Genomic DNA, 15,332 nt, shown 5'->3' with positions numbered 1-15,332 from the left:
TGTAACTTAAGATCATTTCAAAAACAGGTGCAAACTAACAAATAGGGCTTGATTTTCTTTATAGAAAACATTTTTTGTTGCTTTAATTAACAGACCAGAAACATCAAGAGCTGACTTTGGTGAATCAATCAAAAGTTATTTAAATACATACTGATTACACAACAAAACATTCTCAAACTATATACACCATCGTTCAAAAGATTATTTATTATTTATATACAGTGTTGTTTTCGTCAATGATGACGATGACGAAATCATTTCGTTGACGGCACTTTTTTTCATGACGATAACGAGACGATGATGAGATAAAAATGGCTCGTTGATGACTAAAACATGACGAGACGTGTGTGAGTTTTCGTTGAAGAGACGAGAATAGACGAAAATGTTAGTGGGTGGTCCGTCAGACGTTTAAAATGCATGACATTTCCGCTTATTGTGCATGCCAATTAAAACTTAAAAAGTATCTGCCGCTATGGCAAGCCGTTTTAGCATTAAATACTCTTTGCTATACTAGTATGGCAAGCCGTTTTAGCATTCCATCCTTGTTTGTCTTTTATGTTCTAAAACATTCCTTCATTATTGTAATTATTGGTGAAAATAGTCGATCCGGAAGCTCACATTGTGTTGAACTATAGATTTGCTATTTTCAGAACTTATAAGTGACACTACCCAACAGCAAAATACTTACTGACCTACATTAATTTGTTAAAAGACTACTTTTTCTCCTTTTTTGACTAAAACTAGACTAAAACCTTTTTGACTTTTCGTTGACTAAAATTGGACTAAAACTATCACATATAGAAGTGACTAAAATTTGACTAAAACGAAGAAGCATTTTAGTCCAAAAGACTAAGACTAAGACTAAATCTAAGATGGTTGTCAAAAACAACACTGTTTATATATGATCCAAAAAAAAAATATTAAAGCACTACTGTAAACACTAATAATAATCAGCGAATCAGCATATTAGAATGATTTCTAAAAGATCTTGTGACACTGATAACTGGAGTAATGATGCTGAAAATTCAGCTTTGATCACAGCAAAAAATTACATTTTAAACTGTACTCACAAAAACTGCAACAATATTTCACACACTGCAAAAAATGATTTTCTTCCTTAGTATTTGTGTCTTGTTTTCTAGTATAAATATCTAAAAGTAAAATGACTTAGTATATTATGTCTTGTTTTCTGAAAAAAATCTTCCAAATTTTGTTTGTTTTTGCTTAAAACAAGCAAAAATATCTGCCAATAGGGCAAGATTCAAGATTATTTTTCTTACCCCACTGGCAGATATTTACCTTGTTTTGAGCAAAAACTAACAAGAAAACAAGACATAATATCTTAAGTCATTTTACTTGTCTAGTAAATGTATCCTGATTCAAGAATGTTTAGATATTTATACTAGAAAACAAGATAAAATACTAAGGAAGAAAATATTTTTTATTTTTTTTTTGCAGTGTAATATTACTGTTTTTACTGTTTTTGATCAATAAATGCAACCTTGGTGAGCAGAGGAGACTTCTTTTCATGAAAGAATCCTATTGACCCAAACTTTTTCTAAAAATTATTGTATGGTTTTCAGACAAGTCAAAATTTAGTGTGTTTTTGCTTGAAACAAATAAAATAATCTGCCAACGGGGTAAGAAAAATAATCATGTTCATTTTGACCTGTTTTTCTGAAAACATGAAAATAATTTTTACTTGTCTAGAAAATCCTTCTTGATTTAGGAATTTTTTAAAATTTTGGCTGGAAACAAGACAACAAAATCTAAGCAAGACAAACTTTTTTTTGCAGTGAATATGCTATTGTAGGCATAAGCAAATGCAAAATTTCAATTTTCTCTCCCCTTTTGAGTATCCCCAACAAATACTCTCAATTGTAGTAGATAAACTTCTCCTCTGATAATGTACGTGATTATATCAAATATTGACTTCACAGCACTAAAGATCAGATCTGCTGCAACAAGATTGGCTTATCCATACCTGATATGTTGGTGGTGACGTTGAGTGTGGTTGGAGGTCCGTATCCCTTGCTGGTACTGGCCCGGATCAGGAACTGGTAGGTGGTTCCAGGATGCAGCTGCGTGAAGTTGTGACGCGACGTGTTCCACGGTAAAGACACCAGGACAGGCGGCCGCAGCAACGGCACTGATGGGTCGAATGAATGCACGCTACTGTAGCTGATCTGGAGACAACAGACAAACAAGACAACATTGCTAAAACGTCTAATCATCTCATTCAATAGCATTATACAATCGTGGCCAAAAGTTTTGAGAATTACATAAATTTTGGAAATTGACAAAGTTGCTGCTTAAATTTTAATAAAAGCAATTTGCATATACTCCAGAACGTTATGAAGAGTAATCAGATGAATTGCATAGTCCTTCTTTGCCATGAAAATTAACTTAATCCCGAAAAAAAATTTTTCCACTGCATTGTTAAGAAGGCTTCAGGGCGTCCAAGAAAGTCCAGCAAGCGCCAGGATGGTCTCCTAAAGAGGATTGAGCTGCGGGATCGGAGTGCCACCAGTGCAGAGCTTGCTCAGGAATGGCAGCAGGCAGGTGTGAGCGCATCTGACGCACAGTGAGGCCAAGACTTTTGGAAGATGGCCTGGTGTCAAGAAGGGCAGCAAAGAAGCCACTTCTCTCCAAAAAAAAACCATCAGGGACAGATTGATCTTCTGCAAAAAGTATGGCGAATGGACTGCTGAGGACTGGGGCAAAGTCATATTCTCCGACGAAGCCTCTTTCCGATTGTTTGGGGCATCTGGAAAAAGGCTTGTCCGGAGAAGAAAAGGTGAGCGCTAGCATCAGTCCTGTGTCATGCCAACAGTAAAGCATCCTGAGACCATTCATGTGTGGGGTTGCTTCTCATCCAAGGGAGTGGGCTCACTCACAATTTTGCCCAAAAACACAGCCATGAATAAAGAACGGTACCAAAACACCCTCCAACAGCAACTTCTTCCAACAATCCAACAACAGTTTGGTGAAGAACAATGCATTTTCCAGCACGATGGAGCACCGTGCCATAAGGCAAAAGTGATAACTAAGTGGCTCGGGGACCAAAACGTTGACATTTTGGGTCCATGGCCTGGAAACTCCCCAGATCTTAAAACTTGTGGTCAATCCTCAAGAGGCGGGTGGACAAACAAAAACCCACTAATTCTGACAAACTCCAAGAAGTGATTATGAAAGAATGGGTTGCTATCAGTCAGAATTTGGCCCAGAAGTTGATTGAGAGCATGCCCAGTCCAATTGCAGAGGTCCTGAAAAAGAAGGGCCAACACTGCAAATACTCTGCAAAGACTCTTTGCATAAATGTCATGTAATTGTCGATAAAAGCCTTTGAAACGTATGAAGTGCTTGTAAATATATTTCAGTACATCACAGAAACAACTGAAACAAAGATCTAAAAGCAGCTGAGCAGCAAACTTTGTGAAAACTAATATTTGTGTCATTCTCAAAACTTTTGGCCACGACTGTACATAGGGATGGTTCTTTTTTTTCAGTTATTTTACTTTTGTTGCCAGCTATTTTGACAATAACAGCCTTGTTTCTAGCCAAAATATCTAAAAGTTCTTAAATCAAGAAGGATTTTCTAGATGAGTAAAATATATTTTCTTGTTTTTAGAAAAAAAAAAACCAAGTCAAAATTAAGTGTTTTTGCTTGAAACAAGCAAAAAAATCTGCCAATGGGGTAAGAAAAATAATCTTGTTTTCGGTTTGAAATAAGATTTTTCTGCTTACCCCATTGGCAGATTATTTTTCTTGTTCTAAGCAAAAACTTGTTTAATTTTGACTTGTTCTTTCTGAAAACAAGAAAATAATTTTTACTTGTCTAGAAAAACCTTCTTGATTAAAGATTGTTTTTTAGATATTTTGGCTGGAAACAAGACAAAAAAATCTAAGTATTTTTTGCAGTGTATACTGCTATACAAGCTGCACATTGACTACTCTAAAATATATCCAAGTTTCATTTCTATAGTATTATCCCTTGAGAAGATATACTAAAATGGTTGCTGAAATGTGAGGGGTGAACTCACTTTTGTGAGATACTGTATGTGTGTGCATTTGATAAATTAGTCTTCTAGTTTGTACACAAACACACAAATCAGACACATAAAACACAGTGGACTTGAAAGAAGACACTCCCAGCATTACCTCATATTGGGTTATAATGCCGTTGGGCTCCAGAGGCTCTTTCCACTGCAGTGAGATCTTATCCTCCGACGGAGTCGCTCTCACAAACTCCTTGGGAACTGGACCGGGCACTATAGCACAGAAAGACACAGACGAGGAGGGAAATTAACACTCAACAAGCACTAAAAGCAAGCAGAACTGGCTTCAGCAAGAGAATAACACTGGATGGTCTTATTGAAAGCTTTACATCAGTGGAAAATTTCGCTAAAACCGTTTTACTGGGGCATGAGCTGTGTCCCAATAAAACACTACTGATAAACCCTTATCTGACAATGATTATGGTATAAAAACCTGATAATATTTCAGCAATCATGCCATGTATGCTGCTAGAAGCTAGTGATTCACGAATGAGTCACTACTGATGTAATTGGTCAAATGGTTTTGTAAAAAGGTTTGAAATGGTTCCTGATTTAGTTTTGGACATTCCCTCATGGACTGAATCATTTGTAGCTTTTTACACTTAAATAGTAACGGGATACTTTATAAGGCAAAAAAATTGCTGGATGAGGTGGATGTTTACCTACAAGCCATTGTAGAAAAACAAAACTTGCAAATGTTTTCTATTATCTGTCAGCGATGAAGCAGTTTATTGCTTATAACGATTCCATTCTGACAGCAAAGAACTTTTAAATTTATATCCGAAAGAAAAAGTATAAATATGTGGACAATGTTGAGAACAGTACCAGTGAAAAGTCGTCCGATGCAAAAGCTGTTTTCGTGAGGGAAATTAGTTTTGTAGACAAATATAATTTGTGCCTACATGTGAATTTCTTTGCATAAGTAATATTAAATGTGGGCACAACATTGAGATACTGAAGACGTCGCTATAAATCATTCTGCAGGATAAAAAGGCCATCAACACAACACAAAAGAAGGGGGCAGAAATGATGGTACTCTGGCAGGAGTGTGTCATCTCATCAAAACAAGAAAATGTTAGCTTCAAAAAGTCATTTGCATATGCACAGATGAAAACAAACAGTGTTCCTGTTACCGGCGCACACCTAAACCTGGCTTTACCGGTAATCAGCCCGTGGAGCCGCTGACGGTGGCCTTTATTGTGTCGCGACGCTATTCACGTCAAGACGCCTGACAAAAAAAGTCGTGCAAGCGATGAGCATGTCCCAGATGTGTCAAGAAATCACAGCAGCATCTTCACAGCATCTAACCCACTTATGACTGTCAGGTACGCTTGCATTCAATTGTTCAATATATTCCTGCCTTTATCCTTATTTGAATTATTTGCCTCACTCCTCACATCTTCTGAATAAAAAAGTTATATTTATACATTTTTGACACATCTTGATCTGTTTCTGTTGAGAGCGATGTTACACAAAGAGGCTTTAACTGTCAGTGTAATCATGTAAACATTTTAAATGGGCCAATGCTACACTTGATCATTTGGATACATTGTCAGTCAGCTGAACTTACAACATTTCAGCAGATCAGATTAATAAAAGCATTGGGACAGCAACGTTTGCAGCTATAACAGCTTCCACTTTTCTGGGAAGGGTTTTCACAAAATTTTGACGTGTTTAGCACAGCATTGTCCAAAGAAAAACAGCCCTATACCACTATTATCCCTCCTACACCAAACTTGGGTTTCCACTGCTTCAGTGTCCAGTGTCGATTGGCTTTATACCACTCCATCCACTCCGTCCAACGCTCCAATGTACTTGCATACAGCTGCTTGGCCATGAAACCCATTTGACAAAGCCTCCGTCACACATCTTTTGTGCTGATATTCATGCCGGTGGAAGCTTAAAACTCTTCAGCTATGGAATCAACAGAGTGTTGGTGACTTTCACACACCATGCGCCTCAGCATTGGTGACTCTTTGACTTTATGTGTCTTCTGCTTTAATTTGCTGCTATTCCTAAATGCTTCCACTTTCCAAATTCCAAACTCACTTCTTGCAAAGGTGGCATTTTATGGTAAGTACCACACCTGAGTCTTTCAGGATAACCAATTGCTCTTCACAGATGTTTGTAACAGCAGCCTGCAGGACTCGCTGCTTAATGTTATACATCTCTGGCAATGAGTCTGATTGAAACACCTGAATTGGTTGAATTTGCTTGTCATCTGCCACTAAAAGCCCTAAGTAGAAGTGCGTCTCACCAAACACAGGCACAAGGCCGTATTCATCTCACAAAGTCTGTTCAAATAGGAGAAATCACCAAAACAATTTGAGATTTGTTTCTACTTCCGAACTGGCTGACTAACACAGAACACACAAACATCTGTAAATGGAGTTTGACGCCTTTATACTTTGATTTTCTTCTGTTTAATACTTAAACTGTGGCTGTGTGGCCAACAAGGAAAGTTCAATGAGGGAGAAATGACGTCAGGACGTCTTGAGCCTCTTGCAGGTGTGAACATTGGATTATTCATGGCTGCTCACTGGTTTTCGATATCTGGTTTCACTCTCACACTGACCATTCCAATCAAAGATCTTGATGGCTCACCTCAGCACGGAGGAAATCGAGAGAAGGCAAAATGAATTTATGTCAGACTCCCTTGTGCCTGAGCACTTATCTGCGGACTGACGGCGTGCTGAGAAACTCAACTAGCCACAACAGAGTCCAGAGCCAGGTCACTCTCCTCATGTGTATGCTATCATACAGTGAGAATAAGTGATCATCTGCCCTACACAGCTGCACAGAGGGATGCGGCATATTAATGCTATATGAAAAAGAGCGAATCAGCACACCTGGACTAGCAACTACAGCACAATCACATGACACACCAATTGAACCTGTAGTAAGTCCTTCTAGGTCAGTGGTTCTCAACCAGAGATCCACTAGGGGCCCTCAGCAAACTTACAAGGTGACTTAAAATGATTTAAAATAAGACAAAATAAGCTAAAACGATGAAAAAAAAATTAAATATCTTTTTTTGAGGCAAGACACTATATGCAAACCATTGTTTTTTTCATGCACAGTTCAGGTTTGAGTTTTTGGGCTATTTTGCTTCCATAACATGCATTCTTTAGATTATATCCACACTTTCGGAGCTTGTGATTGACCACTGCATTTATTGCGAGTTTCAAAATGTAATTTACAAGAGTCTCAAGTACTCTCTGTAAGAACGTGCAACGGAAGTCATATATTCTATTAATGACTATTGGATTCGTGATGATAATAGCCAAAACATTTACCCTGTTCACCTGTAGTGTCTTGAGCCTCAACCCATTTCTGTCTGAATGACAACAAGTGTTTGGTGTGACAACTGTCATGGTCTAAAGTCTCTACGTTTATTTGTATGCACTCAGAATAACAACGAAACGTTGTGCTTTTGTAAAATAATAAAAGCATACAGAGGATGTGCTTTGTGCCGTCTCAGTGTCTGTGAACTTGAGCGCAAAACTTCTAAACTCTGCGTATAGGCTACTTGCCTTACAGACATGAAAAATATATCTATCGAGAGCGAAATGCCTACTTTAAAATGAAACAATTCAAACAGAAAGCACATACTCTCAAATTATGTAATCCATGTAAAACATGCATACAGATGCATCACTACTGCGGAGATGAAGAGTCAGTGTCGCCGACTTAATCTCTTAAAACGAAAACAAAGAAAGCACTATTTTAAAATAAAAATAAATAAATTATTAAAACATTAAATGCAGTCTCCTTGCTGTTTTTTCCTGACACATTTATAATTATTATATCAGCCGGTGCGACTCTGGAAAGCTCTTTTTGTGCGCTCATTATTATGATTCCTACGGGTTATCAATAAATGTGCCCCTAATGGTACAACTACTAGTCGATCAGAAAAATCTTTAGTCAAGGGCAGCCCTATTGAACATACAGTTAATTTTCAAGAATAATGTAGAGAAACGCAGACCTGTACTTTCAAGCCAGCCACAACTTCGAATTAACGCATTTACCTCATATATTAGGAACTTTGGTTTTCAAACTAGAAGAATGAAATGGCTCAGAAAAAGTTATTTTAATCTATATGGACACATATAATTAATACTGTTGTGGTCAAAAAGGGTTGGGAAGTGTCTGCTTTATTGATGTGGGTGCTCATACCATCTTCCTCTGTCTGAATCACGGTCTCGTCGCTCTCTTTGCGTCCTTCCGGGTTGGTGAGGATCATCTTCAGGCTGACGTTGGTGTTGGGCGGCAGGTTGCCCACCACGTGTCGGGGGGCTTTGGGGTCCATCTCCAGGCAGTCGGCTTTGCTCTGGTTGGGGGTTTTATGGTAGTGGTAGCAGATGGTGACGTTAAAGGTGTGGCAGCGGGTGATGTTGTAGCCCAGCGACTCCCAGTCCACGGCGATGAAGCGCGCCTGCGTCTCTGCGATCTTCAGACTTTTGGGGGTCCGCATGGGTTCTGAAAGAGAAGACGAGAGACGGGTTACAATAGCAGACACTTTTCACACTCAGCAGGATTCGTATGCTGAAACACCTGTACATATGAGGAGGAGAACTAAATGTATTTTGGTGATTCACAAATACAGCTCATTGTTAAAATGTAATCCAGAAGTTGTCGCCCTCCTGGAGGCAAAATAAAAGTGCGGTGACATGATACAGACACATTCATTTGTTTAGATTTGTTCCACAATTGCTTGCTATATCAGCTCATCTCAGTCCTCATTTTTGTTATGACTTCTGTGATTGTTTCTGCATCTGAGAGACCTGAATGTCAGCTGTGGACATTCCATGACATTTTATGTCAACATCTTACAGGTCAGTAAGCCTTATTGCCACCCAAACCATTTAAAGCAATATATTACAGCTCTTATAAATGATTTATTCATGTTCATGGTCAATTATTTCACCTTTTAGTTTTGAATGCACAAAGGTAATTCAAAACGCAGTCTCATAATCTCAGCTACATGTCACAATACTTAAGTTTCATAGCAGCTTTAACATTCTAATAAAAGACAGATCATTTCATCACTTTTTTTATGACAGCATTCAGATGCCTTGTTTAGTTTTAATCTCTGCTTGAAAAGCCGCACAGACAAACAACAAGAGTAAATGCTTTAAACCCACACAAACCACAGCATTTGGTTTTAAATTTCTCTTTCTGGTGTTTAAATTAAATAAGGTTGAAGTGAAAAGTGAGAGCGAACTGGTACGAGCGGCGCGAGAGAGAGACGGGAAGTGTTGTGAAAGCAAATGAGGCACCTGTGGACCAGATAAAGGCTCCTTCATACACACACACACACACACACACACACAGATGCAGACATTTGAAGCATCTCTAAACTAGCCAATACATCAGTGAGAGAGAGGAGTCTTATAACGCCTCCCCATAATGCATCAGTGCAGCACTCCGAGATGCCTTGTAATTACTGTAACAGAGTGATTCACCTGTGCCAAACAGTTCATCAGTGGCATTACTGCACAAACGCACACACTGCATCATGCAACAGCATGCGACAAACATGCAGTGGTGAATGCATATGGCTGTCTACTCTGCGATAAAACTGTGTTTTTTCCGTGCTGATGGTTAGTTATGAGTTGCAGATGTAGTAGATTTCGCTATTATTGTATGTCCAGTACGCTTTGACCCTAACATTAATCTTTGACTTAACCTTAACTCTATCTAAACTGTAACCTTCGTGTACAGTCATAAATCAGAAAACCTCTCAATAAAGTCTAGCCTCTGCTCAACCGAGTCTATTCTAAGCCTTATATAACCTTTGACCTGAGAGTCAGGCAGGACTGAGCTGAGGTGTGTAGGGTCAGTGACCAGATGTTAAAACACTCAATCTAGTATTGAGCTGTTGCTACACTTGGAAACACACACATCAATGCAAGAGCCCACTGGAGGTTTCCACAGCCACAGTAACAATGTATTTTCATGCAGTTTGATTCAAATGTCTTAAGCATTCAACCACATGTGCTATTATTCAGATAACACAAAACTGAGCATAGACTAACATGGTTTAGGCAAATGTCTGCTATAGTGCCCCCTGTGGCAACTCTGAAAGTTTATTGCATATTTAGTGTTGCATTAGTTTGCATTGGGAAAAATACCTGAACATAATCAATAAATTCAGAACTGAAATCATTGTCTAGCTAGAATTGTTTGCATCCACATATTTGTGGAGGGTACAATGGGGCAAAAAAAAAAAAGTGATTTTCACTGTGCCCAAGTGTACGATTGCAAAAACATAAATACGTTTGTATTAAACATTTTTGGAGCAATGGATTTAGTGTGAAAATAAAGCACACAAGTTGTTTATTTTGTCTGGACAATATGAAATTACACAATGATGATAGAAAATATCGTCAGAATTAAAATGTAGGAATGTTGTATTTATTTAGTGCAGCACTATTAAAGCATAATTAAAGTCACAACGAAACGTAAGTAGCATCTGTTATGGCACTTTGATTACACATTTGTATCATCATCATTGTGTAATATTGTCCAGACCTTTCTCTAAAGCTGCTTCAAAGTGATGTCTATTGTGAAAAGTGCTATGCAAGTAAATACAAATACAAAGTAGAACAAGGTACAACGGGGCTAAAGACGGCCCGGGGTAAAAGGAGCCTTTGATATTATTTTCCTCTAAACCACTAGATGGCCTTTCAAAACATCCGCTTTTCAAGATACACATGCAAATGTGGCTGATGCTTGACTGATTGTGGCAGAAGTCGATTCTGTGCTTACTTTCTCTAAAAATTATTTGGTCCCACTTTACATGAGGTGGCCTTAACTACAATTGTGTACATACAGTACATGTTTTTACACTGTATTTCTATTGTTTAAAAAACCTATATGTAATTACATTTGTAATTAGTTTCTGTAATTACCACTGTTGACCCATCTCTTACACCCTAAACCACCCTTAAACCTGCCCATACCACCAAACCTGCCCCTAACCTTAGCCATATCCCACCTTAATCGAAGCAAAACTGTTTTGCAATGCATTAAGTACATTGTACTCATTTTTTGATGTAAGTACATAATTATTTAATATCTTGAGGAAAAAGGTCTTCTTAATGATTTTTTAAACATTACTACAAGACTGCGTACGAAATCGACAAACAGCATAACAGCAAAAACTGATAAGAGTGCACATTTTATAGAAAAATGTTTAAAATATTTTATTTTAATATTAAGATTTGGATATAATTACTATTTTATAAAACTGTATACAGTTATAATTGAGTACTTATTATACAAGGATTAAACAGCATAAAGTTATACAACCCTCGCAGAAAATCAGCTGAAATGGTCAATTATGTTGATTATGCACAAATTTTGGTTCACAGAATGCCATCACTGACCACTCACAGTTAACTGTTTTAGAAAGCCATGTAAACATGAAAAACAATGTAAGTAGGGCATCAAACGAAAGCCAGTGGCAGGTGAGAGAACATGATGCAAGAAGAGAAAACTCTGGGGACCAACAGAAGCAGAAATCCAGATCAGTGGGTGACATGTGAACTGAGCCACGCTGAGGGCAGAAGACTAAATGAAACCGAGAAAGGAAGTACACACTGAGTACATGCAGCGCGGCCTGGGTGGTGGAAAGTTACACACACACACACACACACACACACACACACACACACACACACACACACACACACACACACACACACACACACACGCACACGCACACGCACACGCACACGCACACGCACACACAGCTCAGGAGGCTCTTTCCATGTAGTCTAATTAAAATGAGACGCTCTGAATACAGATGAGGAACTTGTTAACACAGAACAGCGATTGGCTGTTTACTCTGAGCTTATTAATAACAGAGCCTTTCCCATCATCCCTTTGGGTGACACTTTCTCTGACTCATGATTGTCAGGGATCTTCAGGAAAGCAAAGAAAACAAGATTTTTGGCCTTATATTAGAAAGAGATAAAGCAATTGCTGTTCTGTTATTGTTGTGGTGGATTGTCAGGTTGAGGAAGACTTGTATCATTAGGCAGATTTAGTGTCAATGTCCAATAGCAAGAACTCAAGACGTGTTTCTACATTTAAAAACCAAACAACAGGAGTTCCAAGACAAGCTTTCAAAGCTTCGACTTCCTTTCTTTTGCGACTCTCAAAAACAGCCAATCAAACCATTGCGCTGAGAAGCCTTGTTGTTATTTGCCATTCTGTCTGAAATATCTGTGACATAAACTTTCCCATCTTTATGCTAAACAGGTTTTGTTTTGGTATGTATTTGGGATAGGTATCCAATCTTAACAAATGCAACTGTTGGATCAGATCACATTGACTACTAAACGTGCACATTGTGAATGACAGTCCAAAAGCAAAACACTTCTATGTTTGCGCAAAGGAAGGGAATAGTGGAAACTGTGCATAATTATAAATAATTTTAATAGCATCTGCTGTCCTTTTTTCATTCAGCCTTTGTTCATTTTACAAGTGCGGCCAAAGTGAACTGTATTATTTACTATTTTCTTGACTTCTACTGTTGTATATTAAGTGATTCAACAACCTGATGCAAAAGCTTGTGCTTTCTGTTTTTAGCACATTGATAAACTGCATTTGAAGTGATTTGATCTCACTTTAGTTTGGGGACGAATTCTCACTATTAACTATGACTTTTTGCCTAAAAAATTGCTGCTTATTAATAGTTAACAAGTTTAGGTATGAGGTGGATTAAGGGATCTAGAATGCAGAATAAGACATTAATATGTGACCCTGGACCACAAAACCAGTCATAAGAGTCCATTTTTTGGAAATTGAGATTTATACATCATCTGAAAGCTAAAAAAATAAGCTTATATATTTGGTCGAGATACAACAATTTGAAATTCTGGAATCTGAGGGTGCAAAAAAATCAAAATATTGAGAAAATCGCCTTTAAAGTTGTCTAAATGAAGGTAGCGATGCATATTACAAATTAAAATTAGTAATTAGTAAATTAGTAAAAAGAAAGGTATATTAATTTATATTTATGGAAGGAAATTTACAAAATATCTTCATAGAGCATGATCTTTACTTAATATCCTAATGATTTTTGGCATTAAAGAAGAACTTTGACCCTTACAATGTATTTTTGGCTGAATAAATTAGCTTTTCATTGATGTATGATTTGTTAGGTTTGTTACAATACGACAACACAACTATTTGAAAATCTGGAATCTGAGGGTGCAAACAAATCTAAATATTGAGAAAATTGTCTTTAAAGTTGTCCACATTAAGTCCTTAGCAATGCATGTTACTCAAAAATTAAGTTTCGATATATTTAAAGTAAGAAATTCACAAAATATCTTCATAGAGCATGATCTTTACTTAATATTCTAATGATTTTTGGCATAAAAGAAAAATCAATAATTAACTTTGGCTATTGCTACAAATATCCCCATGCTACTTATGACTGGTTTTGTGGTCCACTGTCACATATGTGCTTTATAAGTACTAATAAACAGTCAATAAGCTATTAATATGCTGTCGTGAGGTCAATTAAAATAGATTTCTAATAGTAATAGGCTTGAAATGTATTGTTAAAGATGCCAGATTTGTTACTGAGCTTTGAAAGCTGCAGCTGCGATGAATTCAGAAAAGCAATTTATCTCAGAGGGTTCTACAGTCTCTTACTCGCACACTGAAAAGTCTGGAAATTCATTTGATTTTGTTTTATGTTAGGCTTTGGCATCCGAATGTGAGAAAGGGCCGGGCGGCCGGACAGAAAAGTCTCCTCGAGGTTTTAATTTGGAGCTGTGCCACCGGTGACCCTGCAAGATGACAAAACATTTGTCAGGACTTACTTAGGGCCGGCCCCTCATTGCCACCGTGACAGAGCGGCGGGAGAACTGCTCGCGGAGCGGCCCTGAGGTCAGACGCAATAGAGGAAGAGGCCGACGGGAGACACCTGTTGACCTCTCCATTCTCCCCTCACACATCTAATAACAGCCCTCCACAGTAATATTCAACCCTCGTCCTCTCATTCTCTCCACGCTACAGCTGTACGCCGCTCACCTCTATCTCAGCCAACACGCTTATTCAGAAATAATTGATGAAAACACAATCAAATAGAGAGGAGGAACAAGACTGGAAGACTGGAACAAGACACGTCTCCAGGACCAATTCAGCTCAAAACAAGTCATTACGTAAGTGTCAGTCATCTCAGGGAAGGTTTAAAACACTGCAAAAAATGCTTTTCTAGCTTAGATTTTTTTGTCTTGTTTTCAGCCAAAATATCTAAAAATTCTTGAATCAGAAGGATTTTCTAGATTAGTAAAAATTATTGTTTTCAGAAAAAAAAGTCAAAATTAAGTGAGTTTTTGCTTAGAAAAAGCCAAAATATCTGCCAATGGGGTAAGAAAAAAAATCTTATTTCAAACAGAAAACAAGATCATTTTTCTTACCCCATTGGCAGATAATTTTGCTTGTTTCAAGCTAAAATGTACTTAATTTTGACTTTTTTTTCTGAAAACAAGACAATAATTTTTACTCATCTAGAAAATCCTTCTTGATTTAAGAATTGTTAGATATTTTGGCTGGAAACAAGACAAAAAATCTAAGCTAGAAAAGCATTTTTTTGCAGTGAACGGCCTGATGTATCACATCCTTCTCTACTCACTGCAAGAAAATGCTTTTCTTACTCAGATTTTTTGTCTTGTTTCCAGCCAAAATATCTAACAATTCTTAAATCAAGAAGGATTTTCTAGACGAGTAACAGTTATTGACTTGTTTTCAGAAAAACAAGTCAAAATTAAGTGTGTTTTTGCTCGAAACAAGCTAAATAATCTGCCAATGGGGTAAGAAAAATAATCTTGTTTTCTGTTTCAAAAAAAAAAAAAAAAAAACGTTCTTACCCCATTGGCAGATTATTTAGTAAAAACTCACTTCATTTTGACTTCTGAAAAGAAGAAAATAATTTTTACCCATCTAGAAAAACCTTTTTAGATATTTTGGCTGAAAACAAGACAACAAATCTAAGTAAGAAAAGCATTTTTTTGCAGTGCTGAATCGCAAACAAAAGCTACGAATTTAATCACACACTACTTAGTATTTTTGTCTTGTTTCTAGTCAAAATATCTTAAAATTCTTAAATTGAGATCAATTTACTAAAAAAAGCAAAATGATGCAAGATATTTAGTCTTGTTTCCAGGGGAGAAAAACTAAATTAAGTGTAAACCAAGTAAAATGATCTGCCAGTGGGTTAAGAAAATCGTGTTGCTCTATTATATTTTACTT

General features: G+C 37.3%; 1 protein-coding gene across 16 annotated transcripts in view; it reads right to left on the bottom strand.

Annotated features, from left to right (window-relative positions):
* Positions 1-15,332, bottom strand: part of ptprk (protein tyrosine phosphatase receptor type K) — a 222,837-nt gene that overhangs the window by 63,848 nt on the left and 143,657 nt on the right. For all 16 annotated transcript variants that reach the window (XM_073817108.1, XM_073817107.1, XM_073817113.1 and 13 more), the window contains 3 exons: positions 8,235-8,537; positions 4,162-4,271; positions 1,985-2,186 (listed from right to left, as the gene is read on the bottom strand). In XM_073817108.1, coding sequence (XP_073673209.1) covers positions 1,985-2,186; positions 4,162-4,271; positions 8,235-8,537 — 615 coding nt within the window. The remainder of the gene's footprint in view (positions 1-1,984; positions 2,187-4,161; positions 4,272-8,234; positions 8,538-15,332) is intronic.

The sequence above is a fragment of the Garra rufa genome, chromosome 13, assembly GCF_049309525.1.
Source record: "Garra rufa chromosome 13, GarRuf1.0, whole genome shotgun sequence".
In the NCBI taxonomy this organism is placed as follows: domain Eukaryota; kingdom Metazoa; phylum Chordata; class Actinopteri; order Cypriniformes; family Cyprinidae; genus Garra; species Garra rufa.
The sequence above is the reverse complement of the archived record's forward strand: the minus strand, read 5'-3'. Positions and strand labels throughout refer to the sequence as shown.